A 25156-nucleotide genomic window follows, 5' to 3' on the forward strand; every position below is an offset into this window, starting at 1 on the left:
ATACAGGCCTTTGTCTCCCTAGGTAGGTTTATTCCTAGGTATTTTATTCTTTTTGTTGCAATGGTAAATGGGAGTGTTTCCATAATTTCTCTTTCAGATTTTTCATCATTAGTGTATAGGAATGCAAGAGATTTCTGTGCATTAATTTTGTATCCTGCAACTTTACCATATTCATTAATTAGCTCTAGCAGTTTTCTGGTGGCAGTTTTAGGATTCTCTATGTATAGTATCATGTCATCCGCAAACAGTGACAGTTTTACTTCTTCTTTTCCAATTTGTATTCCTTTTATTTCTTTTTCTTCTCTGATTGCCGTGGCCAGGACTTCCAGAACTATGTTGAATAATAGTGGTGAGAGTGGACATCCTTGTCTCGTTCCTGATCTTAGAGGAAATGCTTTCAGTTTTTCACCATTGAGAATGATGTTTGCTGTGGGTTTGTCATATATGGCCTTTATTATGTTGAGGTAGGTTCCCTGCTATGCCCCACTTTCTGGAGAGTTTTTATCATAAATGGGTGTTGAATTGTGGGTTGAAAAGCTTTTTCTGCAATCTATTGAGATTGATCATAGGTTTTTATATTCTTCAATTTGTTACTATGGTGTATCACATTGATTGATTTGCGTATATTGAAGAATCCTTGCAATACCCTGGGATAAATCCCACTTGATCGTGGTGTATGATCCTTTTAATGTGTTGTTGATTCTGTTTGCTAGTATTTTGTTTGAGGATTTTTGCATCTATATTCATCAGTGATATTGGTCTGTAATTTTCTTTTTTTGTAGCGTCTTGTCTGGTTTTGGGTATCAGGATGATGGTGGCCTCATAGAATGAGTTTGGGATTGTTCCTTCCTCCTGCAATTTTTTGGAAGAGTTTGAGAAGGATAGGTGTTAGCTCTTCTCTAAATGTTTGATAGAATTCACCTGTGAAGCCATCTGGTCCCTGGACTTTTGTTTGTTGGAAGATTTTTAATCACAGTTTCAATTTCATTACTTGTGATTGGTCTGTTCATATTTCTGTTTTTTCCTGGTTCAGTCTTGGAAGGTTATACCTTTCTAAAATTTGTCCATTTCTTCCAGGTTGTCCATTTTATTGGCATAAAGTGCTTGTAGTAGTACTCTTAGGATGCTTTGTATTTCTGCGGTGTCTGTGTGTAACTTCTCCTTTTTCATTTCTGATTTTATTGATTTGAGTCTCTCCCTCTTTTTCTTGATTGAGTCTGGCTAATGGCTTATCAATTTTGTTATCTTCTCAAAGAACCAACTTTTAGTTTTATTGATCTTTGCTATTGTTTTCTTTGTTTCTATTTCATTTATTTCTGCTCTGATCTTTATGATTTCTTTCCTTCTGCTAACTTTGGGTTTTGTTTGTTCTTCTTTCTCTAGTTTCTTTAGGTGTAGGGTTAGATTGTTTATTTGAGATTTTTCTTGTTTCTTTAGGTAGGCTTGTATAGCTATAAACTTCCCTCTTAGAACTGCTTTCGCTGCATCCCATAGGTTTTGGGTCGTCGTGTTTTCATTGTCATTTGTCTCTAGGTATTTTTTGATTTCCTCTTTGATTTCTTCAGTGATCTCTTGGTTATTTAGTAACGTATTGTTTAGCCTCCATGTGTTTGTCTTTTTTACGTTTGTTTCCCTGTAATTCATTTCTAATCTCATAGCGTTGTGGTCAGAAAAGATGCTTGATATGATTTCAATTTTCTTAAATTTACTGAGGCTTGATTTGTGACCCAAGATGTGATCTATCCTGGAGAATGTTCCATACACACTTGAGAAGAACGTGTAATCTGCTGTTTTGGGATGGAATGTCGTATATATATCAATTAAATCTATCTGGTCTATTGTGTCATTTAAAGCTTCTGTTTCCTTATTTATTTTCATTTTGGATGATCTGTCCATTGGTGTAAGTGAGGTGTTAAAGTCCCCCACTATTATTGTGTTACTGTCAATTTCCTCTTTTATAGCTGTTAGCAGTTGCCTTATGTATTGAGGTGCTCCTATGTTGGGTGCATATATATTTACAATTGTTATATCTTCTTCTTGGATTGATCCCTTGATCATTATGTAGTGTCCTTCCTTGTCTCTTGTAACATTCTTTATTTTAAAGTCTATTTTATCTGATATGAGTATAGCTACTCCAGCTTTCTTTTGATTTACATTTGCATGGAATATCTTTTTCCATCCCCTCAATTTCAGTCTGTATGTGTCCCTAGGTCTAAAGTGGGTCTCTTGTAGACAGCATATATATGGGTCTTGTTTTTGTATCCATTCGGCCAGTCTATGTCTTTTGGTTGGGGCATTTAATCCATTCACGTTTAAGGTAATTATCGATATGTATGTTCCTATGACCATTTTCTTAATTGTTTTGGGTTTGTTTTTGTAGGTCCTTTACTTCTCTTGTGTTTCCCACTTAGAGAAGTTCCTTTAGCATTTGTTGTAGAGCTGGTTTGGTGGTGCTGAATTCTCTTAGCTTTTGCTTGTCTGTAAAGCTTTTGATTTCTCCATCAAATCTAAATGAGATCCTTGCCGGGTAGAGTAATCTTGGTTGTAGGTTCTTCCCTTTCATCACTTTAAGTATATCATGCCACTCCCTTCTGGCTTGCAGAGTTTCTGCTGAGAAATCAGCTGTTAACCTTATGGGAGTTCCCTTGTATGTTATTTGTCGTTTTTCCCTTGCTGCTTTCAATAATTTTTCTTTGTGTTTAATTTTTGCCACTTTGATTACTATGTGTCTTGGCGTGTTTCTCCTTGGGTTTATCCTGTATGGGACTCTCTGCGCTTCCTGGACTTGGGTGGCTATTTCCTTTCCCATGTTAGGGAAGTTTTCGACTATAATCTCTTCAAATATTTTCTCTGGTCCTTTCTCTCTCTCTTCACCTTCTGGGACCCCTATAATGTGAATGTTGTTGCGTTTAATGTTGTCCCAGAGGTCTCTTAAGCTGTCTTCATTTCTTTTCATTCTTTTTTCTTTAGTCTGTTCCGCAGCAGTGAATTCCACCATTCTGTCTTCCAGGTCACTTATCCGTTCTTCTGCCTCAGTTATTCTGCTATTGATTCCTTCTAGTGTAGTTTTCATTTCAGTTATTGTATTGGTCATCTCTGTTTGTTTGTTCTTTAATTCTTCTAGGTCTTTGTTAATCACTTCTTGCATCTTCTCAATCTTTGCCTCCATTCTTATTCCGAGGTCCTGGATCATCTTCACTATCATTATTCTGAATTCTTTTTCTGGAAGGTTGCCTATCTCCACTTCATTTAGTTGTTTTTCTTGGGTTTTTTCTTGTTCCTTCATCTGGTACATAGCCCTCTGCCTTTTCATCTTGTCTATCTTTCTGTAACTGTGGTTTTTGGTCCACAGGCTGCAGGATTGTAGTTTTTCTTGCTTCTGCTGTCTGCCCTCTGGTGGTTGAGGATATCTAAGAGGCTTGATGGGAGGCTCTGGTGGTGGGTAGAGCTGACTGTTGCTGTGGCGGTCAGAGCTCAGTAAAACTTTAATCCACTTGACTGTTGATGGGTCTTATTTTATTCTTTATACTTTGTTATCATTCTCTCCTTTTAGCTTATTCCCACCCCCCCCTTTTTTTTTTCTTTTTCCTGTTGTGGTTTTATTTTGCCTTGTTGCAGTTGTTTCAATTATAATTTTATTTTTCCTGATATATTTTTTATCTTTCTAATTTTATTTTGTATTTTATTCTTTGATATTGTACTGCTCTTTTTTTTTTTCTTTCTTTCTTTTTTTTTTTTTTCACCGTGCCACAAAGCTTGCGGGATCTTGGTTCCCAGGCCGGAGGTCAGGCCCGAGCTCCTGTGGTAGCCACAGGACTAACAGAGAACCTCAGACCCCAGGGAATATTAATCAGAATGAGGCCTCCCAGAGGTCCTCATCTCATCACCAAGACACAGCTCTATCCAACGGCCTGCAAACTCCAGTGCTGGACGTCTCAGGCCAAACAACCAGTAAGACAGGAATACAGCACCACCCATCAAAAAAAAAAAAAGAAAAAGAAAAAGAAATAAATGACAAATAAATATGTTACAGACAAAGGAGCAAGGTAAAAACCTACAAGACCAAATAAATGAGGACAAAATAGGCAACCTCCCTGAAAAAGAATTCAGAGTAATGGTAGTAAAGATGATCCAAAATCTCAGAAACAGAATAGAGGAAATACAAGAAACATTTAACAAGGATGTAGAAGAACTAAAGGGCAAACAAATAGTGATGAACAACACAATTACTGAAATTAAAAACTCTACAAGGAATCAATAACAGAATAACTGAGGCAGAAGAACAGATAAGTGAGCTGGAAGATAAAATGGTGGAAATAACTGCCAGGGAGCAGAATAAAGAAAAAAGAATGGAAAGAATTGAGGACAGTCTCAGAGACCTCTGGGACAACATTAAACGCACCAACATTCGAATTATAGGGGTCCCAGAAGAAGAAGAGAAAAAGAAAGGGTCTGAGAAAATATTTGAAGAGATTATAGTCAAAAACTTCCCTAACATGGGAAAGGAAATAGTCAAGTCCAGGAAGCACAGAGAGTACCGTACAGGATAAACCCAAAGAGAAACACACTGAGACATGTATTAATCAAACTATCAAAAATTAAATACAAAGAAAAAATGTTAAAAGCAGTAAGGGAAAAGCAACAAATAACATACAAACAAGGGAATCCCCATAAGGTTAACAGCTGATCTTTCAGCAGAAACTCTGCAAGCCAGAAGGGAGTGGCAGGACATATTTAAAGTGATGAAAGGGAAAAACCTACAACCAAGATTAGTCTACCCGGCAAGGATCTCATTCAGATTCGATGGAGAAATTAAAACCTTTACAGACAACAAAAGTTAAGAGAATTCAGCACCACCAAACCAGCTTTACAACAAATGCTAAAGGGACTTATCTAGGCAGGAAACACAAGAGAAGGAAAAAACCTACAAAAACAAACCCAAAACAATTAAGAAAATGGAGCATACATATCAATAACTACCTTAAATGTAAATGGATTAAATGCTCCAACCAAAAGACATATGCTATTATTCAACATAGTTTTGGAAGTTTTAGCCACAGCAATCAGAGAAGAAAAAGAAATAAAAGGAATCCAAATTGGAAAAGAAGAGGTAAAACTGTCACTGTTTGCAGATGACATGATACTATACATAGAGAATCCTAAAGATGCTTCCAGAAAACTACTAGAGCTAATCAATGAATTTAGTAAAGTAGCAGGATACAAAATTAATGCACAGAAATGTCTTGCATTCCTATACACTAATGATGAAAAATCTGAAAGAGAAATTAAGGAAACACTCCCATTTACCATTGCAACAAAAAGAGTAAAATACCTGGGAAGAAACCTACCACAGGAGCACCTCAATACATAAGGCAAATGCTAACAGCCATAAAAGGGGAAATCGACAGTAACACAATCATAGTAGGGGACTTTAACACCCTGCTTTCACCAATGGACAGAGCATCCAAAATGAAAATAAATAAAGAAACACAAGCTTTAAATGACATATTAAACAAGAATGACTTAATTGATATTTATAGGACATTCCATCCAAAAACAACAGAATACACTTTCTTCTCAAGTGCTCACGGAACATTCTCCAGGATAGACCATATCTTGGGTCACAAATCAAGCCTTGGTAAATTTCAGACAATTGAAATTATATCAAGTATCTTTTCCTACCACAACGCTATGAGACTAGATATCAATTACAGGAAAAAAACTGTAAAAAATACAAACACATGGAGACTAAACAATACGCTACTAAATAACCAAGAGATCGCTGAAGAAATCAAAAAAATACCTAGAAGCAAATGACAATGAAAACATGACGACCCAAAACGTCTGGGATGCAGTAAAAGCAGTTCTAAGAGGGAAGGTTATAGTAATACAATACTACCTCAAGAAACAAGAAAAATCTCAAGTAAACAACCTAACCTTACATCTAAAGCAATTAGAGAAAGAATAACAAAAAAACCCCCAAAGTTAGCAGAAAGAAAGAAATCAAAGATCAGATCAGAAATAAATGAAAAAGAACTGAAGGAAACAATAGCAAAGTTCAATAAAACTAAAAGCTGGTTCTTTGAGAAGATAAACAAAATTGATAACCATCAGCCAGACTCATCAAGAAAAAAAGGGAGAAGACTCAAACCAAATTAGAAATGAAAAAGGAGAAGTAACAACTGACACCGCGGAAGTACAAAGGAATCATGAGAGATTACTACAAGCAACTCTATGCCAATAAAATGGACAACCTGGAAGAAATGGACAAATTCTTAGAAAAGGACAACCTTCCGAGACTGAACCAGGAATAAATAGAAAATATAAACAGACCAATCACAAGCACTGAAATTGAAACTGATTAAAAATCTTCCAACAAACAAAAACCCAGGACCAGATGGCTTCACAGGTGAATTCTATCAAACATTTAGAGAAGAGCTAACACCTGTCATTCTCAAACTCTTCCAAAATATAGCAGAGGGAGGAACACTCCCCAACTCATTCTACGAGGCCACCATCACCCTGATACCAAAAACACACAAAGATGTCACAAAGAAAGAAAACTACAGGCCAATATCACTGATGAACATAGATGCAAAAATCCTCAACAAAATACTAGCAAACAGAATCCAACAGCACATTAAAAGGATCATACACCATGATCAAGTGGGGTTTATCCCAGGAATGCAAGGATTCTTCAGTATACGCAAATCAATCAATGTGATACACCGTATTAACAAATTGAAGGATAAAAACCATATCATCATCTCAATAGATGCAGAAAAAGCTTTTGAGAAAATTCAACACCCATTTATGATAAAAACTCTTCAGAAAGTAGACATAGAGGGAACCTACCTCAACATAATAAAGGCCATGTATGACAAACCCACAGCCAACATCATGCTCAATGGGGAAAGACTGAAATCATTTCCTCTAAAATCAGGAACAAGAAAAGGTTGCCCTCTCTCACCGCTATTATTCAACATAGTTTTGGAAGTTTTAGCCACAGCAATCAGAGAAGAAAAAGAAATAAAAGGAATCCAAATTGGAAAAGAAGAGGTAAAACTGTCACTGTTTGCAGATGACATGATACTATACATAGAGAATCCTAAAGATGCTACCAGAAAACTACTAGAGCTAATCAATGAATTTAGTAAAGTAGCAGGATACAAAATTAATGCGCAGAAATCTCTTGCATTCCTATTCACTAATGATGAAAAGTCTGAAAGAGAAATTAAGGAAACACTCCCATTTACCATTGCAACAAAAAGAATAAAATACCGAGGAATAAACCTACCTAAGGAGGCAAAAGACCTGTATGAAGAAAACTATAAGACACTGATGAAAGAAATTAAAGATGATACAAACAGATGCAGAGAAATTCTTGGATTGGAAGAATCAACATTGTGAAAATGACTGTACTACCCAAAGCAATCTACAGATTCAGTGCAATCCCTATCAAACTACCAATAGCATTTTTCACAGAGCTACAACAAAAAACTGCACAATTTGTAAGGGGACACAAAAGACCCCGAACAGCCAAAGCAGTCTTGAGAAAGAAAAACGAAGCTGGAGGAATCAGGCTCCCGGACTTCAGACTATACTACAAAGCTACAGTAATCAAGACAGTATGGTACTGCACAAAAACAGAAATATAGATCAGTGGAACAGGATAGAAAGCCCAGAGATAAACCCATGCAGATATGGTCACCTTATCTTTGATAAAGGAGGCAAGAGTATACAATGGAGAAAAGAGAGCCTCTTCAATAAGTGGTGCTGGGAAAACTGGACAGCTACATGTAAAAGAATGAAATTAGAACACTCCCTAACACCATACACAAAAATAAACTCAAAATGGATTAAAGACCTAAATGTAAGGCCAGACACTATCAAACTCTTAGAGGAAAACATAGGCAGAACACTCTATGACATAAATCACAGCAAGATCCTTTTCGACCCACCTCCTAGAGAAATAGAAATAAAAACAAAAATAAACAAATGGGACCTAATGAAACTTAAAAGCTTTTGCACAGCAAAGGAAACCATAAACAAGATGAAAAGACAACCCTCAGAATGGGAGAAAATATTTGCAAATGAAGCAACTGACAAAGGATTAATCTCCAAAATTTACAAGCAGCTCATGCAGCTCAATATCAAAAAAACAAACAACCCAATCCAAAAATGGACAGAAGACCTAAACAGGCATTTCTCCAGAGAAGATATACAGATTGCCAACAAACACATGAGAGAATGCTCAACATCACTAATCATTAGAGAAATGCAAATCAAAACCACAATGAGGTATCACCTCACACCAGTCAGAATGGCTATCATCAAAAAATCTACAAACAATAAATGCTGGAGAGGGTGTGGAGAAAAGGGAACCCTCTTGCTCTGTTGGTGGGAATGTAAATTGATACAGCCACTATGGAGAACAGTATAGAGGTTCCTTAAGAAACTAAAAATAGAGCTACCATATGACCCAGCAATCCCACTACTGGGCATATACCCTGAGAAAACCATAATTCAGAAAGAGTCATGTACCACCATGTTCATTGCAGCACTATTTACAATAGCCAGGACATGGAAGCAACCTAAGTGTCCATTGACAGGTGAATGGATAAAGAAGATGTGGCACATATATACAATGGAATATTACTCAGCCATAAAAAGAAACAAAATCAAGTTATTCGTAGTGAGGTGGATGGACCTAGAGTCTGTCATACAGAGTGAAGGAAGTCAGAAAAAGAAAAACAAATACCGTATGCTAACACATATATATGGAATCTGAAAAAAAAAAAGGTTCTGAAGCATCTAGGGGCAGGACAGGAATAAAGACACAGACGTAGAGAATGGACTTGAGGACACGGGGAGGGGGAAGGGTAAGCCAGAATGAAGTGAGAGAGTAACATTGACATATATACATACACTACCAAATGTAAAATAGATAGCTAGTGGGAAGTGGCTGCATCGCACAGGGGATCAGCTCGGTGCTTTGCAACCACCTAGAGGGGTGGGATAAGGAGGGTGGGAGGCAGATGCAAGAGGGGGAGGGGATATGGGGATATACGTATGCATATAGCTGATCCACTTTGTTTTACAGCAGAAACTAACACAACATTGTAAAGCAATTATACTCCAATGATGCTGTTAGAAAAAAAAAAGAAACCAGCAGTAAGCCACATGATCTTGCTAATGTCTTACATTTTAGCTTCACATTGAACATGTCTAAGTTTATAAAAGTGCAATTCACTTTTTAAAAATTAATGTCATTCACATAGTGTAAAATTTACCCTTTTTACCCTTTTAAAGTGTATGCAATTCACTTTTTTAAAATGTTCAACTTAATAATTATTTGAGATCACCTAAGTTATCTTTGGCCCCTAAAGGGGAATATGTTATTGTCAGTTGTTCTGACAACTGAGTGAGTTGTAAGTGGTTATAGGAGAGCCACACTGCCACCTTCACCATAGTAACTGTCTAGTTAATCTTCTACCTCGGCATTTTCAGTGGCAGCCCTCAGGCCTGAGGATGACCTAGATAGAGACGAAGTTACTGCTTTGCGTGCAAACAGGGACACACTCACGTATCAGTTTCCAGTGAGAACCGTGGTACTAGTCCTGTAGTTGTTCCTCCTGGTGCCCAGAATCATTTATGGAATCATTATCCATTCATTTACTCAACCCTTCTTGAACTTCTATATATATTTATACTCATATGCAACCTCTTGGAGGAATGAATTTTATAGACTGTAGACTACTTGGTCTATAAAAGGGGCTTTCTTATATTTGTCCCTCTGTCTGTACACAAAACAAACGTTCTGTATGACAGCTGTTCAAATATTTGAACATTACTGCCCTGTCCCCCTTCTCCTCTCACTCTTGTTTATTCCCAGGCTAATTATCCTTAGTTAATTTGACATCCAGTTGAGAGCCTCCTATATGCAAGGCCTTATCCCAGCTGCTGCAAGGAATACAAAAATAAGACAGTTCTGTACTTAGTAAAGCGTTTAAAAACTCATATTTAAGCTGTGTTTGCTCTGGTTTCCAAACCTGTCACTGCTCTGCTCATCTTTCTGGACATGTTCTGATTTGTGAATGCTCTTATTAAAAAGTGGCAGTCAGAATAAAAAAGAATATATCAGATGTGGTTTGGAATGACTGCAGTGTATAACAGAACTGTTACCGCCCTCTGTTTCTTTTCACGTAGCCCAAGGATATAGTAATATAAAACTCCCAATCAGCTATTATGCTAGGTTTTCCTCATTGTGTATCTAAGAATGATTAAAAAAAAAAAAAAAAGCCAACAGGGACAACCTAAGTCCCCATTCAGTTTCTTCTGATTAATTTTAAATGATGTGTGATGGCTTTTTAATTTATTTCTAGACTTCTCATTTAGTCCAGGGTTTCTCACCTTGGCACTGTAGTCATTTTGAGCTACATAATTCTTTGTTATGGTGACTGTCGTGTGCATTGTAGGACATTTAGCAGTATCCCTGGCCCCTACCTACTAGATGCTAGTGGCATCCCCTCCCACCCAGCCGTGAGAACCACAAATGTCTCTAGGCATTGCCAAGTGTCCCCCGGGGGACAAAAGTGCTAGGTTAACAACTACCAGTTGAGTTCATACATGTTCTAAATTATAGGAAATGTAGTACACTTTTTTTTTTATTAAGAAACTGCAGAGAATTTAGAAATCCAAACAGAAACCTCAGTGTGCTTCTCCTGTTCCACAGTTCTGTAGTCTCTACTGTAGATGCTGTGATTCCATCATAGCCTCACAGAACTGCCTTTTAATTTTTCTGGATTCCACTTAGATTAATAACTTTTTCTCCTGCGTGAGTTAGTAAATATTTCTTTAAGTGGCCCTCCCTACTTTCTGAGAAAAAAATATTTATAAACCTAATTTCTCCCCAGATTTTATTTAGTGCCCAGCCAATGCTGACTCAACAGAACAGATGAGAAAGTAGTAACAGAAAATGTTGCTCGGCAAAGCAGGTCAGGCTTGGGGAAGATTTAGCATATTTTTAAAAAATCGTGCCTTGCTTGATGCTGAAATTCGTCTCTAACAGTCTCCAGATAGAAAGATGTGTTCAAATTTCAGCAAGCTGAGAGGAGTTTTGGATGGTACAGCATGGTTCCGAAGAAGCATCCACGCTGCTGCTGTTTTCACGGGCTGGTCTTTAGCTATCATTTCATATTCTAGGATGGAAAGTCTGATAGCTGTTGACAGAAAAGACAGGGTCAAAGCTCAGTTCTTGATTATTAGTAGTGTTCACCAGAAAAACTTAACAAAGGAGGAAGTATTCTTAGTTTTATTTTCATTCATAGGAAATTTTACTTAATTTTTTAGGTTAGAGTTAGAACATCTAAAAAGCAATGCCCCTCCCCCCCCCAAAAAAAGAAAAGAGAGAAGAAAAGAGGTAGAGAAATAATCTTGCTTCTTGATGGGGGAAAAAACCTATTTTACCTATTTGAACTTTAGTTTTCCTTCCTTATTCTTTCATTCAATAAATAAATGATTATCCAATTCCTAGAATGTGCTCGGTATGGTTGATATCCCAGGTCTCTGCTTTTATGGAACTTTCATTCTACTTGGGCAGACAGTAATCAATTAAACAAATAAGTGATATACATTTATCTAGTTATATGTACTATGAAAGCATAATACCGATTAAAAATAACATAATGGGGCTTCCCTGGTGGCGCAGTGGTTGAGAATCTGCCTGTTAATGCAGGGGACACGGGTTCGAGCCCTGGTCTGGGAATATCCCACATGCCACGGAGCAGCTGGGCCCGTGAGCCACAACTACTGAGCCTGCGCCCCGCAACGGGAGGGGCCGCGATAGTGAAAGGCCCGCGCACCGCGATGAAGAGCGGTCCCCGCACCGCGATGAAGAGTGGCCCCCGCTTGCCGCAACTAGAGAAAGCCCTCGCACGAACCGAAGACCCAACACAGCCAAAAATAAATAAATAAATAAATAAAGTAGCTATAAAATTAAAAAAAAAACAAAACAAAACAGTAGATTCAAGTGACTATGAAATTCTATATATAGATTTAAAAAAAAAAAAAAAAGAATACTTCTCAGGTTTATTCCAAGGAAAGCCTAAATAGTTGCTTTAAAAAAATAACAATGCAGTCACAAATTGTGTAGAGAAATATTTATTTTCAAGAACACGGATGATCTCTTTTAAACTGTGGACAAAGTAAACATCATTTTAATCTTTTTGAAGTAGTAAAAGTGAATTAATTGTAACAAGTTTCAAATGGAATCAAGTCTTTGTGTCTTAAGTGTGTTATTTGTATTTCTTTTCAGATCAGAGTTTTGACATCCCAGACAGAACTTTTCATTCTACAAACACAACCTGGCGTCTCTCCTCTTTTGAGTCCATGACTGACGTGAAAGAACTTATTCCAGAGTTTTTCTATCTTCCAGAATTCTTAGTTAACCGTGAAGGTATAACAGTTAATCGTTTCTAATTTAAATTTCTGAGTGTTTGTACTTACTTTATAATTTTCCAAAAATAAAAATACCTTTTGTAAGTCCTAAAATTTGAGTCCCCAAATAAGAGAAATACCTTTACTTATTAGTATATAATGTTATTTCCAAGTGAGCTTGAGGATGTTAAATATTTTGTAGGACTAGGTATATCTGGAAAACTGTAACTTTTAACTATTAAAAAGTATTTGTAAACGTGTATTTTAATTCTGTTACAGAACTTGCTTTATTGTTTTCTCTGATTACAAAAGTTATAATATGCTGATTATAGAAAAAGAGTCATGAATTTATAAAGAACAATGTAAATTAACCAAAATCTCAATGATTTTATGAGGAATGACCAAGTTAGAAATAAAACACTCTAACTAGAGTTATCTAATAATGAAAAGGAATTCTAGAAGATAAAATCAGATTTTCTGTGATGCCAGTGACCAACAGTCTTGGTAATCTTACCTGTTCCTTAATGTAAGATCAGTTAATCCTTTACAGGGTATCTTTGGGTCATTTTCCTACATTACTTAATTTCATATTTTTATGTGACCTTTAGGAAGTACATGAAATTGAGAGTTATATCTTTAGAGAGGTTAATGTTGGACAAATTACTTCAGAATTGTTTCCTATATTAACTGGCCTCTCTGGAGTTATTTAGAGAATCCGTTATTTAGATAAATCTGTGCTGCTAATTACCTGGAGCAAGCTTCATAGTGTTGCCCAAGTGGGAAATGCCTCAGTGAAATATCAGCACCTGCAGTTGGGGGTACCTGCCTTGTGGCTTTCAATCAGGGACTCATTTCTCTGTCCAAACACCACGTTCCTCTGGTTTCTTACATGTATGTTCCTGTTATCTATGGCTGCATAACGAATAACCCCAATACTTAGTGACTCAGAACAACATTCAGTGTATTATCCATCACAGCTTTTGCAGGTCAGAAATTCAGGGACAGCTCAGCCAAGTGGTTTTTGTGGTTTTGGCTCAGGGTCTCTTGTGCATTCAGATTGGCTGGCGCTGGAACATCCAGGGGAGCAGAGCAGCGTGGGGCTGGTGGGCATCTCTCTCTTCAGGTAGTGTCCATGGTTTTCCATGTGGTTTCTCCACGTGGACTAGTGTGGACTTCCTCACAGCATGGCGGCCTCGGACACCCTACTTGGCAGCTCAGGGTTCCAAAGGCAAGTGTCCCTAGAGAGATGAGCAGAAGCTGCATGGCCTTTTCCAGCCTAGCCTTGGAAGTCACACGGTGGCACTTACACTGCATTCTGCTTGTGAGGTAGTCACAAGTGCCTGCCCACATTCAAAAGGAAGGAGCATAGGCTTTGCCACTTGATAGGGGAGCAGCAAGATTCTAGAAAAGCACGCACAACAGCAAGTGTTGTTATAGCTAGCCATTTTTGGAAACGATAACTTGCTATAGCATACATCCTGCTATTTCCTATGAGCATTCCTATAGGCCTCTCATGGTACCTCCAGGCATCTGCTCTGGGTGAACAGTGTCTATCTCTGTGATGTGTCCCCAGAGCACCAAAAAGTTGGGAATGATTTGAGTTCACAGACACCCCCTGCGGCTCAACCCCTCCTAGCTCAGCCCTGAGATGCCTCATCACCATTGTTCAATCAGTAAATCTCTGCTGCTTCCCCTGAAGCCGCCACATAGAGTATGGAGGCGCTCAGCCAGTACATCCTAACGCTGTCACCCTGCAGCTGTCTGTCGGATGACTGCTGGGATTTTTGAGGTGACCCTCACCCCCACCCCGTATTAATTTTATGTAAGCCCTTAGTTTATATTTTATATCATATCATTTCAGAGTACTTCCAAAATTAGTGAAGATCCTTCTAACTGTTTTCACAAGATCAAGAAGTAGGCAGACAGCAACTTAATTTTACATGGAACATAATTAGCTTTTAAGAGGTCTTTTTAAATTTGGATTCTGCTATGGTGTTCGGATTTTCTGTCCATAAAAAAAAAAAAAAGGTAGCACAAAAAAAATTTCTGTTCAAAGGTAACATTTCCTTTAGGACAATTTTTTAAAAAAACACTTATGAGATTTTTGTTTACACTAGCAGACTAATGAGGCAATTAGATAACACCTTATTTACATCACAGAAGAACCCTCTTAGTGTGTTAGTATAATTTTGTTGTCCACAGGAATGCTTAATGGAAATGAAATCAGAACAGACCTATAGATTTACCATAAAATTAATAGACTAAGACAGTTCATTCTAGGAATGTGTATACTTTGTATTCGTTGAGTTTTTAAACTACAGAGTGCTAATCCTTACTACATAGAAGTAGTCTTGAATTTATTATATGTTAACACCAATCATTCTGAAATGCTTATACAAAAGCCTTCACTTTATTTTAATCAGGTTTACAATTCAGATATTTTCTCACTCGATGCATTTGAAGATTTGATAACTGGAACATTGGAGTTAGTGGACAATGATTTTCTGCTTGTTTTTCAATATGATATAAAGTGGTGGAAGGGTAAAGTTGAAAGATCTCAGATTCAGTTAGGATAGATAGCGTTAATCCATGTAGCTCTGTGAGGGGTGAGTCAGCAGGTGAGCAACGGTGTTACTATCCCCTCACTGCTCCTTCTCCAGGTTATAGCACACAGTAGCTGTTTCTGTGAACTCGTACGATCTGCTCAGTGGGCCAAAGGAAGCATGCTCTGGGGGAGATAAACATTGACATTAATCTTCTCTTTTAGGTTTCGATTTTGGTGTACGCCAGAATGGTGAACGGGTGAATCACGTCAACCTCCCGCCTTGGGCACGTAACGATCCTCGTCTTTTTATCCTCATCCATAGACAGGCTCTAGAGTCTGACTACGTGTCCCAGAACATCTGTCAGTGGATCGACTTGGTATTCGGGTATAAGCAAAAAGGGAAGGCCTCTGTCCAAGCCATCAATGTTTTTCATCCTGCTGTAAGTGACTCTTTTAAAACTCTGCATTTATATAAGGTAGAAGGTTAGACTTTCTTTACAATACCCAAGTTATCAAAGAGAATTGACAAAGACACTAAACTTGCCCAAGATTTTTCAGGTTTTATATTTCACCTCTTTAAGAATAACTAAGATACTATCTGTCAGGGGTTCCCCAAGACCATCCCCAGGTTGGATGAGGACTTAACAACTCAGCATATAGTTGTAATTACAGCTAAGGTTTATTACAGTGAAGGGTACAAAGCAAAATCAGCAAAAGGAAAAGATGCACCGGGCAAAGCTGGAGGAAACCAGGCACAAGCTTCCAAGAGACTTCTCCCAGTGAATCAAAAGGGACTCACTCACTTCCTCCAGAAACAAATTGTGAGAGCATGTGTGATGTTGTCTACCAGGGAAGCTCATGAGGGATGCAGTGCCAGCGTTTTTATTAAGGACTGGTCATGTAGGCACCCTCTTTCTCACAAGTCCTGAAGTTCCAGGCGTCCAGAAGGAAACAGATATTCAGTATACACCACACTGTTTGTATAGTTTGGGTGCAGTGAGCCACTTTTACCAGGTAGAGAAGGTGGGAACTCTCTTGAAATCCGTGTTCCCAGACACCAGCCAAGGACCACATTTGCAGGCACGCCATCCCAAGGAGAGCAGTTCAGGCCTGCCGTGTAACTCTTTTCTGCATACTGTCCTGTATATCAATACATGTTCTATTTTTTAAATGGCCTCATTTTTCCTTATTGCACGAGCAATATTTGTGCCTTGTTAGAAAAATGTATAAGATACAGACCGCAAAAGGAAGAAATTTTAAAATCAACTTTGATATCATCATCCAAAGATAAATATCAAACCACCTTCTAGACTTTTATCTATACATATGTATCACTCCATTTATATAATATTAATACTACTTATTATTCCAAAGGATGGCTATCCAATAATTTATTTAACCAGCCCGCTATTGTAATATTGGATATTTAGTTAGTATGCATTTGCTATTAAAATTAATATTCCTCAGATTATTTCTTTATGTACCTCTTTACTTCTTCAAGATAAATTCCTAGAAGCAGAATTGTTACACTTTAACATATATTTTTTAATGTTGTTAGATAGTCTACCTTTTTAAAAAAAATATCTATCTATTCAGGAAACATTTATTTTGCTAGGCTCTGGGGATACGAAGGTGAATAAGATTCACGTAGGGAGGGAACATATATGAATGGCCAGTAAGCAAATGATAAAGGTGCTGGCATCTTTAGTCATCAGGGAAACGCAAATTAAAGCCACAATGAGTTACCACTTTATATCCCTGAGAATGACTGAAAGTAAAAAGACTAACAATTCCAGGTATTGGGTAGGTGGAATACTACTCAGCAGTGAAGAGGAATGGATTTCAGATGTATGTGACAGCATGGATGAATCTCCAAAACATTTTATGCTGAATGAGAGACGCCTTACATAAGAGTACACTCTGTATGATCCACTCCGTTTACATGAAATTCAAGAGCAAGGAAAATTAATGTCTTAGTGGTAGAAATCATGGGGAATTTATCTTAAAGACGGTTCTTTATTTCTTTAAGATAATTTCCAACCTAATTGCCTCTGGGGAGTAGAGTAGTGACTGCCACAGGCGCACCCGGGAACTTTCTGGGGTGATGGAATTGCTCTATACCTTGAGTTGCGTGATGGTTGCATGGGATGGTACTATAAAAGTCTGTATCGTTTTATTGTATGTAAAATATACCTCTATAAAAATGTATATAAAATTTTTATAAGTTTTAAAGACTGAGGTGTAATTTTTACACTTTGTTCATATTTGATGTAAAATGTAACTTTAAAAGCAATTAAGAATTTGGACATTAACCTCAATATACTCTGTGCCTATAATACTGGCGCAAATTTTCAATTGTTCTCATTTAAAATTCACATTAAAAGTATCTGCATGCTGAAATATACCATTTAATTCTCATCTTACTAGAATTTTTTTCATTAATTCTTTGAGACTTTAGAGCTTTAAAAAGGATAGAGTTTATACCATTGTTCTAGAAATTTTAAATACAATTTATTTATTTATTTTGCTGCGCCACGCGGCATGTGGGATTTTAGTTCCCTGACCAGGGATCTAACCCGTGTGCCCTGCAGTAGAAGCGTGGAGTCTTAACCACTGGACCACCAGGGAAGTCCTGTTCTAGAAATTTAGTAATTCATAGGACAAAACCAAGTGTCACAATTAAGCACACAGTCTCTAAATCCACAATTGAGTTCAAATCCTTACTCTGTGACTCTGCCACTTACTGTGCGACCTGCAGTGTGAACTTAACTTCTCTGTACCTTAATGTACAAATTTGTAAAATGTGAACAATAATACCAGCCTCATAAATTAAGAAAATGCATGCAGGGTAATGTCTGCCATCCAGTTAAGTGCAAATAAATGTTAACTTTTTAAAAAGGAATGTAGGGGCTTCCCTGGTGGTGCAGTGGTTAAGAATCCGCCTGCCATTGTAGGGCACACGGGTTCGAGCCCTGGCCCGGGAAGATCCCACATGCCGTGGAGCAGCTAAGCCCGTGCACCACAACTACTGAGCCTGCGCTCTAGAGCCCGCGGGCCACAACTACTGAGCCCACGTGCCACAACTACTGAAGCCCATGTGTCTAGAGCCCGTGCTCCACAACAAGAGAAGCCACTGCAATGAGAAGCCCGCACACTGCAACAAAGAGTAGCTCCCGCTCGCCACAACTAGAGAAAGCCTGTGCACAGCAACGAAGACCCAATGCAGCCAAAAATAAATTAATTCATTCATTAATTTAAAAAAATAGAAAAAATATTTTAAAAGGAATGTAAAAATGCCTTTTGATCTTAATTCGTCATTCACCAATATATGGGGTTCACTAGAAACTGATACCACAGAATGTAAAGAAGTACTAATTTAAAGTAAATTTTAAGAGTCCTGGATATCGGATTATTCCATTCTTCATTTGAATTTTCGACTATGTTAAATCCAGCAACCATTAGGAATGACCTGCTTAGATAAGCGTTTATAACAGGTGTTTGAGCCCTTGTGGTCATGCGAGGGTGGTGGCGAGGGGAGTGGATGTTGAAGATTAACTTCTGAAGAATCTTTGAAACTTTTTTTTGGTATTTATAGAGATGTTCTATGCAGATATAAAAATGAAATTTGCTGACTGATTCAGTGCTAAAAGCTAAATTACACAAGCGAGATGCACAAGCATGACAGATCTATACCCAGCTACTGACTGCTAGCTTTAAAAATAATAAAGTAAGTGCACACCACTCTCCATCTGACTCTAACACTCAGAAGAAAAGTGCAACAACACCCTTCACGTTAAAAAGCTTGCAATTTTCACCGCTGCTCTTTCAGATCCACTTACAGTTCTCATTAGAACCTAAATAATGGTCTCTTAAGCTACCTACCAACATTCTATCGCAATTTCATTTTTATATACCTTTTCCTATGTATCACTTTGGACACATGACTTTTTCAATAATTTAGTATTACACATGAAGTCTTTTTATATATATGTATGAACACTAGGTGGGAAAGAAAAGAACAGTGACGAATCCTGAATTTTTACTCCGTGTCTAGACTGATTATTGCCCTAACCCCCTTTCTCTCTAGCTTCATGTCCTAAGAAAGGTGACAGCATGGAGGACACCAGTCGCGTGGAACATTAAGTGTGCCAACCTCTCTGCAGTGTTTTGGTTGAAGATGGAATACCTTGACTTTGTTTCTCATCCAGTCTTCTGCCCCTTGCCGGGGAGGTGAAGCTGTCCTGCTTCCTGCATTGACAGCTTTGCCTGGTTGGCTGAGGGAGGCTGGAAGGATATACATCACATTACAGCCTTCTCATTGCCAGGTTCTAGTCAGGTTCAGCAATATATGTGGAAACCTGCAAAGCAAACACAGAGAGAGGGAATCAGAATTCAATTAATCCTCTCCAAGGATAAATGAAGCATGGATGAGTGGCTCTTGAGCTCACAGGATGGAAATCACAAAGACTTTGCTTGGGTTTCAGTGATGCTGGTGTTTAGAATCCTGATTCTTCAGCCCAGACAGGAGAAGAGATATAGACCTACAAAAATCTAGGTTCCTTACTAATGTCTCTGTATGTAAGAAAATCCATCTCAATAGTTGATATTCTTAGACATCTTCAAGATGGGGTAGCGACACAAAGTCATCCTGTGACACCAGCCATTGTGCCTTGAGAGGAATCAGACTCTTTCTTTGAGCATATTCACATCAAAGAACAAAAGGGCATTTGGATATCACGTAATTTCAGGCAGACACAGATGGTTTTGAACTTCTAGTTCTCATTTTTAGGAATTGAGAAATTGAGGTGGGGCAGGTTCCCCTAGTTTTCTTCAGTCTTCGTGTTGCCATGTAGCTGCATTCTCTTGTCTCTTTCGATTTTGTTGACCACCTGAAATGATTTTGCCCAATTCCCTGACTCTAGTTTTCTGACCAGTATCTGACAGGCAGCCACAGAAAAAATAGAGCCAGCTACTAACCTGCTTGCAGAAGCTATTTTGGGTCAACTGAATTGAAAAACCTGATCATTTTTCATCAACTCTCACTGAAAGACAAGACCAAAGAAAAACCTCATTTAGTTTTTCTTTTTTTTTTAATTTGAGGTATAATTGACATACATTATATTAGTTTCCAGTATACAGTGTACTGATTTCGATCATCTGCAAAATGATCACCGCAGTAAGTCTAGTTACCATCCACCCCATACGTAGTTACAAAAATTTTTTTTCTTGGGATGAAGACTTTTAAGATTTATTCTCTTAGGAACTTTCAGATCTGCAGTACAATGTTATTGACTGCAGTCACCATGCTGTACGTTACATCCCAGGACTTGTTTGCTTTATAACTGGAAGTTTGTACCTTTGGCTCCCTTCACCCGTTTGCCCACCCCCTACCTTTGGCAACCACCAATCTTATGAGCTTGGTCTTTTGTTTGTTTAGATTCCACATATACATGAGATCATACTTATTTGTATGGTATTTGTCTCTCTCTGTCTGACTTGTTTCACTTAGCATCATACCTTCAAGGTCCACCCATGTTGTGACAAGATTTCATTCTTTCTTATGGCTGAGTAATAATTCCATGGCATGTATTTACCACATCGTCTCCATCCATTCCACTGGTGCATGCTTAGGGTGCTTCCATGTCCTGGCTATTATAAATAAGGCTGTAATGAACATAGGGGTGCATGTATCTTTTCAAATTAGTGTTTTTGAAATACCCAGAAGTGGAAATGCTGGATCATATGGTAGCACTATTTTTAGTTTTCTGAAGCACCTCCATTACTGTTCTCCACAGTGGCTGCACCAATTTACATTCCCACCAACAGTGCAGAGGGGTTTCCTTTTCTCTACATCCTCGCCAACGGTTGTTATCTCTTGTCTTTTTGATACTAGCCATTCTCACAGGTGTGATATGATATTTCATTGTGGTTTTATTTGCATTTTCCTGATGATTAGTGATGCTGAGCATCTTTTCATATACCTGTTGGCCGTCTGTATGTCTCTTTTGGAAAAATGTCTATTCAGGTCCTCTGCCCCTCCCCACCATTTTTTTTTTAATTTATTATATTCCTTTATTTATTTATTTATAATATTCCTTTGCAGAAAAGTTCCGTAATTTTTCCCATTATTTTTTTTTAACATCTTTATTGGAGTATAATTGCTTTACATTGTTGTTAGTTGCTGCTGTATAACAAAGTGAATCAGCTATACATATACATATATCCCCATATCCCCTCCCTCTTGCGTCTCTCTCCCACCCTCCCCATCCCTATCCCACCCCTCTAGGTGGTCACAAAGCACAAGCTGATCTCCCTGTGCTATGCTGCTGCTTCCCACTAGCTATCTGTTTTACATTTGGTAGTGTATATATGTCAATGCTACTCTCTCACTTCATCCCAGCTTACCCTTCCCCCTCCCCGTGTCCTCAAGTCCATTCTCTACGGCTGTGTCTTTATTCCTGTCCTGCCCCTAGGTGCTTCAGAACCATTTTTTTTTTTTAGATTCCATATGCATGTGTTAGCATACGGTATTTGTTTTTCTCTTTCTGACTTACTTCACTCGGTATGACAGTCTCTAGGTCCATCCACCTTGCTACAAATAACTCAATTTCGTCTCTTTTTATGGCTGAGTAATATTCCATTGTATATATGTGCCACATCTTCTTTATCCATTTGTCTGTCGATGGACACTTAGGTTGCTTCCATGTCCTGGCTATTGTAAATAGTGCTGCAAGGAACATTGTGGTACATGACTCTTTTTGAATTATGGTTTTCTCAGGGTATATGCCCAGGAGTGGGATTGCTGGGTCGTATGGTAGCTCTATTTTAGTTTTTAAGGAGCCTCCATACTGTTCTCCATAGTGGCTGTATCAATTTACATTCCCACCAACAGTGCAGCCCCTTTTTAATTAGATGGGTTTGTTTGCTACTGAGTTGTGTAAGTTCTTTATAGATTTTGGATATTAACCCTTTATCAGATATATGATTTGCAAGCAATTTCTCTCATTCAGTAGGTTGTCTTTTCATTTTGTTGATGGATTCCTTTGCTGTGCAGATAAATGAAGTCTTATATGATATTCTCTTAAATTAAAAATTAATTTTATAAACATACCTAATTAGCACCAATCAAGGTACATTATTTTCATTCATCCATTCAGAAGCATTGATCATTCCTATTCTGATCTCATTGAGATTATTAATGATTGTTAACCTGTTCAAAAACATTTTAAAATCCTTTTCGTTTGAAACAGAGAAGAGTAAACCATTGCCTAGAGAATAAAACAAGTTGTTTTCCCCTTCAGTGTTATCGCCAAGTCTTGCTTTTTACATACCTCTCGTTTTCTTTTATTCTTCAGACATATTTTGGAATGGATGTCTCTGCAGTTGAAGATCCAGTTCAGAGACGAGCACTGGAAACCATGATAAAAACCTACGGCCAGACCCCTCGTCAGCTGTTCCAGTCGGCCCATGCGAGCAGACCTGGCTCCAAGCTCAACATTGAAGGGGAGCTTCCTGCTGCCGTGGGGTTGTTAGTGCAGTTTGCTTTCAGAGAAACCAGAGAACAGGTCAAGGAAGTTCCCTATCCGGTATGTCATTTGAATTTCAATAGAATTCAGCAAAAACTGGCTCAACTCCTGAGCCGTCAGGTCCCCTCCCAGGCTCTAGGGGCAGGGAAATGAGTAGCATGGTCCCGGCCTGAAGGTGAGTGCCAACCAGTGAACACGGATGCCTGCATTACGTTCTGTGTATGGGAAATGCTGCGTTAGTGCTATGAAGAGAGTACTTTGGGAGCTCAGGTCAGATTGTAACCTCCCTGAGGGTCATTACTGGGGAGAACCTCACCAGGCAGTGACATAACAGGCATTGCAAATGAGAGGAAAGGAACCATCCAGGACCCGAGAAGAGTCTGAGCATGGCTGTGCCAGTGCAAACATGCCTAGCGTGGTCCTGGTTATCATTTTCCGCCAGAGGTGCTGGCCAGAAGTGTGAATGTTTGGGCTTACAACTAAGGGGGAAATCGTACATGTTTTTTTGGCCCCTCCAGATTGTAATGATAAGAAGTATTGCCTCTTAAAATGGGAAGTAGGTATAATTTTTACTCTGAAATAGAAAAATAAAGCAAGCAAGCCTTAAGAGTAAAATGGATTCTAATCCTCAACTAAATTCTTCATTGTAAAAGCAGCAAAGATGGGAGATTGTGAATTGTAAAGTGTTACAAAGGTTTGCAGAAGGAAATCGTAGAAAATGAAAAGGCAAAGGAAAGAGGTTGTGAAGGACTTGGAGATAAAGTAAAGCACAGATGTCAAACTGCAGTCATCTGTGAGCCACTTTAAGAGAAAATGCTTTTTACAGATCTTGCTTTGATAGTCATTTCTTATAATGATGTTTCTTAAATATACTAAATGTAGAACACAAATAGAACACTGAATGTAAGTTCTTTATGCTCAGAGCTCATATATATCAAATTTGCATGGTAAATACAAACAAAACTTATACAACTAGTAAAATTGAAATTTAAATTTTAAAACATCAATATGAGAGACAATGTTGTTTTGCTGAACCCAGATCACCAGTGTTGGGTTTCATAGTTGAAAGCTGTATTTTTTGTTTTGTGTTTACTTGTCAACGAAACTCATATGCTTTTGAAGCCTTACAAATCATTTTAGTCATTGTCATTACCAGGGTCATTATTTTTAACTAGAATCTATTACTTTAACATGTCAAAATAACAGTACATCCCTGAAAAGTAATAAATGTCATTTAATTTGCCACTATGCTTATTGCTCATTAACTAATTCAAGTTGGTGAGTATGAAGGACCTGAGCAGTATGTCTGTTTGCAGTGGGAACGTGTACCGACCTGCCTCCTTCCCACCCCAGGACCTTCGCACTGGCTGTTCCCTCCGCCTGGCGTGCCCTGTCCCCAGATAGAACCCCAGTTTGCTCTCTCATTTCACTCAGGTGTCTGCTCAGACATTATCTCCTCAGGCAGTCTTCCCCGACCCCCGCATCTAAACAGGCAGCTCTGTCACTCTCGGTCCTCTTCCCCTTCTTTGACTTTCTTTGTAGCACTTGCACCAGCTGACATCTTGTGTATGTATTTGTTTAGTTGTTGTCTGCCCTGCTTCCCAGCTATCAGACAGCTCCACGGGCACTGGGACTTCATCTGTCTTGTTCATCACTGTGTCTAGCAACCAGGAACACATATTTCCATATGCTAAGCACGGGGGAAGTAAAAAATTATAAAATAATTCTTGCCCACAAAGGGCTTATAATCAGGCTGCTTTCTCTTACTCTGTTTGGAGTTTAAATTAGAAGTGATTCTATATTTACTACCTTTTTTAAAATTGTACTTTTTACTTTCCTCGGTTGTAGAGTCCTTTGTCATGGATAAAAGGCTTGAAATGGGGGGAGTATGTCGGTTCCCCAAGTGCCCCAGTACCTGTGGTCTGCTTCAGCCAGCCCCACGGAGAAAGATTTGGTTCTCTCCAGGCTCTGCCCACTAGAGCAATCTGCGGTTTGTCCCGAAATTTCTGTCTTCTGATGACGTACAGCAAAGAACAAGGTAAAATCAAACATGAAAATCATCCTAGGTGTATCTTTCGTGAGAGTTGAATGTTTCCTCTCATCTGTGCTGATACTTTGTTTTATTTCTAGGTTTTCTGAGTCCTTGGTGAAAAACTAAACTCAAATTTGTGTTCATTTAATGCAACGTAGGAATTAAAACAGTACATGAAAAAAATGGGAACTAAATGCAATGTCATTTGAAATGAGAGGAGGTGTTGAAGGAGACAAGAATAAATGTCTCACAAAATGAAAACATTAACAGTTTTATATAAATGTACACTTTGAGACTCTTGAATTCCAGAATAGACAGACTTATTTGACCAGCAAATCTAGTACCTCAGAAGAGACAGTCATGAGATTAAAACAAAACAAGGAAGTCATGATAGCCTTGAAAATAGATTTTAAAAATATGTATGTCTGGAAAGCAATGTTTTTCTCACCTCTCTGTGCACTGACTCACTGAAAGCAACACATGGAAAAGTGCTGTCAGTAGAGGCCCTCTTCATATTTCTAAATGTCACCTACACCCTGGAAAACTAGTGACATTTTCCGCTCAAGTAATCCCTCCGTCCTCCCAAATTAACCGTTTTACTTAATGCGAAAGAAC

The 25156-nt window shown here is 38.3% G+C and overlaps 1 protein-coding gene across 1 annotated transcript in view; it reads left to right on the forward strand.

Annotated features, from left to right (window-relative positions):
- LYST (lysosomal trafficking regulator) overlaps positions 1 to 25156 on the forward strand; it is a 160661-nt gene that overhangs the window by 113743 nt on the left and 21762 nt on the right. The window contains exons 43-46 of the mRNA XM_036828433.1: positions 12317 to 12457; positions 15206 to 15423; positions 22339 to 22569; positions 24358 to 24547. Coding sequence (XP_036684328.1) covers positions 12317 to 12457; positions 15206 to 15423; positions 22339 to 22569; positions 24358 to 24547 — 780 coding nt within the window. The remainder of the gene's footprint in view (positions 1 to 12316; positions 12458 to 15205; positions 15424 to 22338; positions 22570 to 24357; positions 24548 to 25156) is intronic.

Source organism: Balaenoptera musculus, chromosome 16 (genome assembly GCF_009873245.2).
Source record: "Balaenoptera musculus isolate JJ_BM4_2016_0621 chromosome 16, mBalMus1.pri.v3, whole genome shotgun sequence".
Classification (NCBI taxonomy): domain Eukaryota; kingdom Metazoa; phylum Chordata; class Mammalia; order Artiodactyla; family Balaenopteridae; genus Balaenoptera; species Balaenoptera musculus.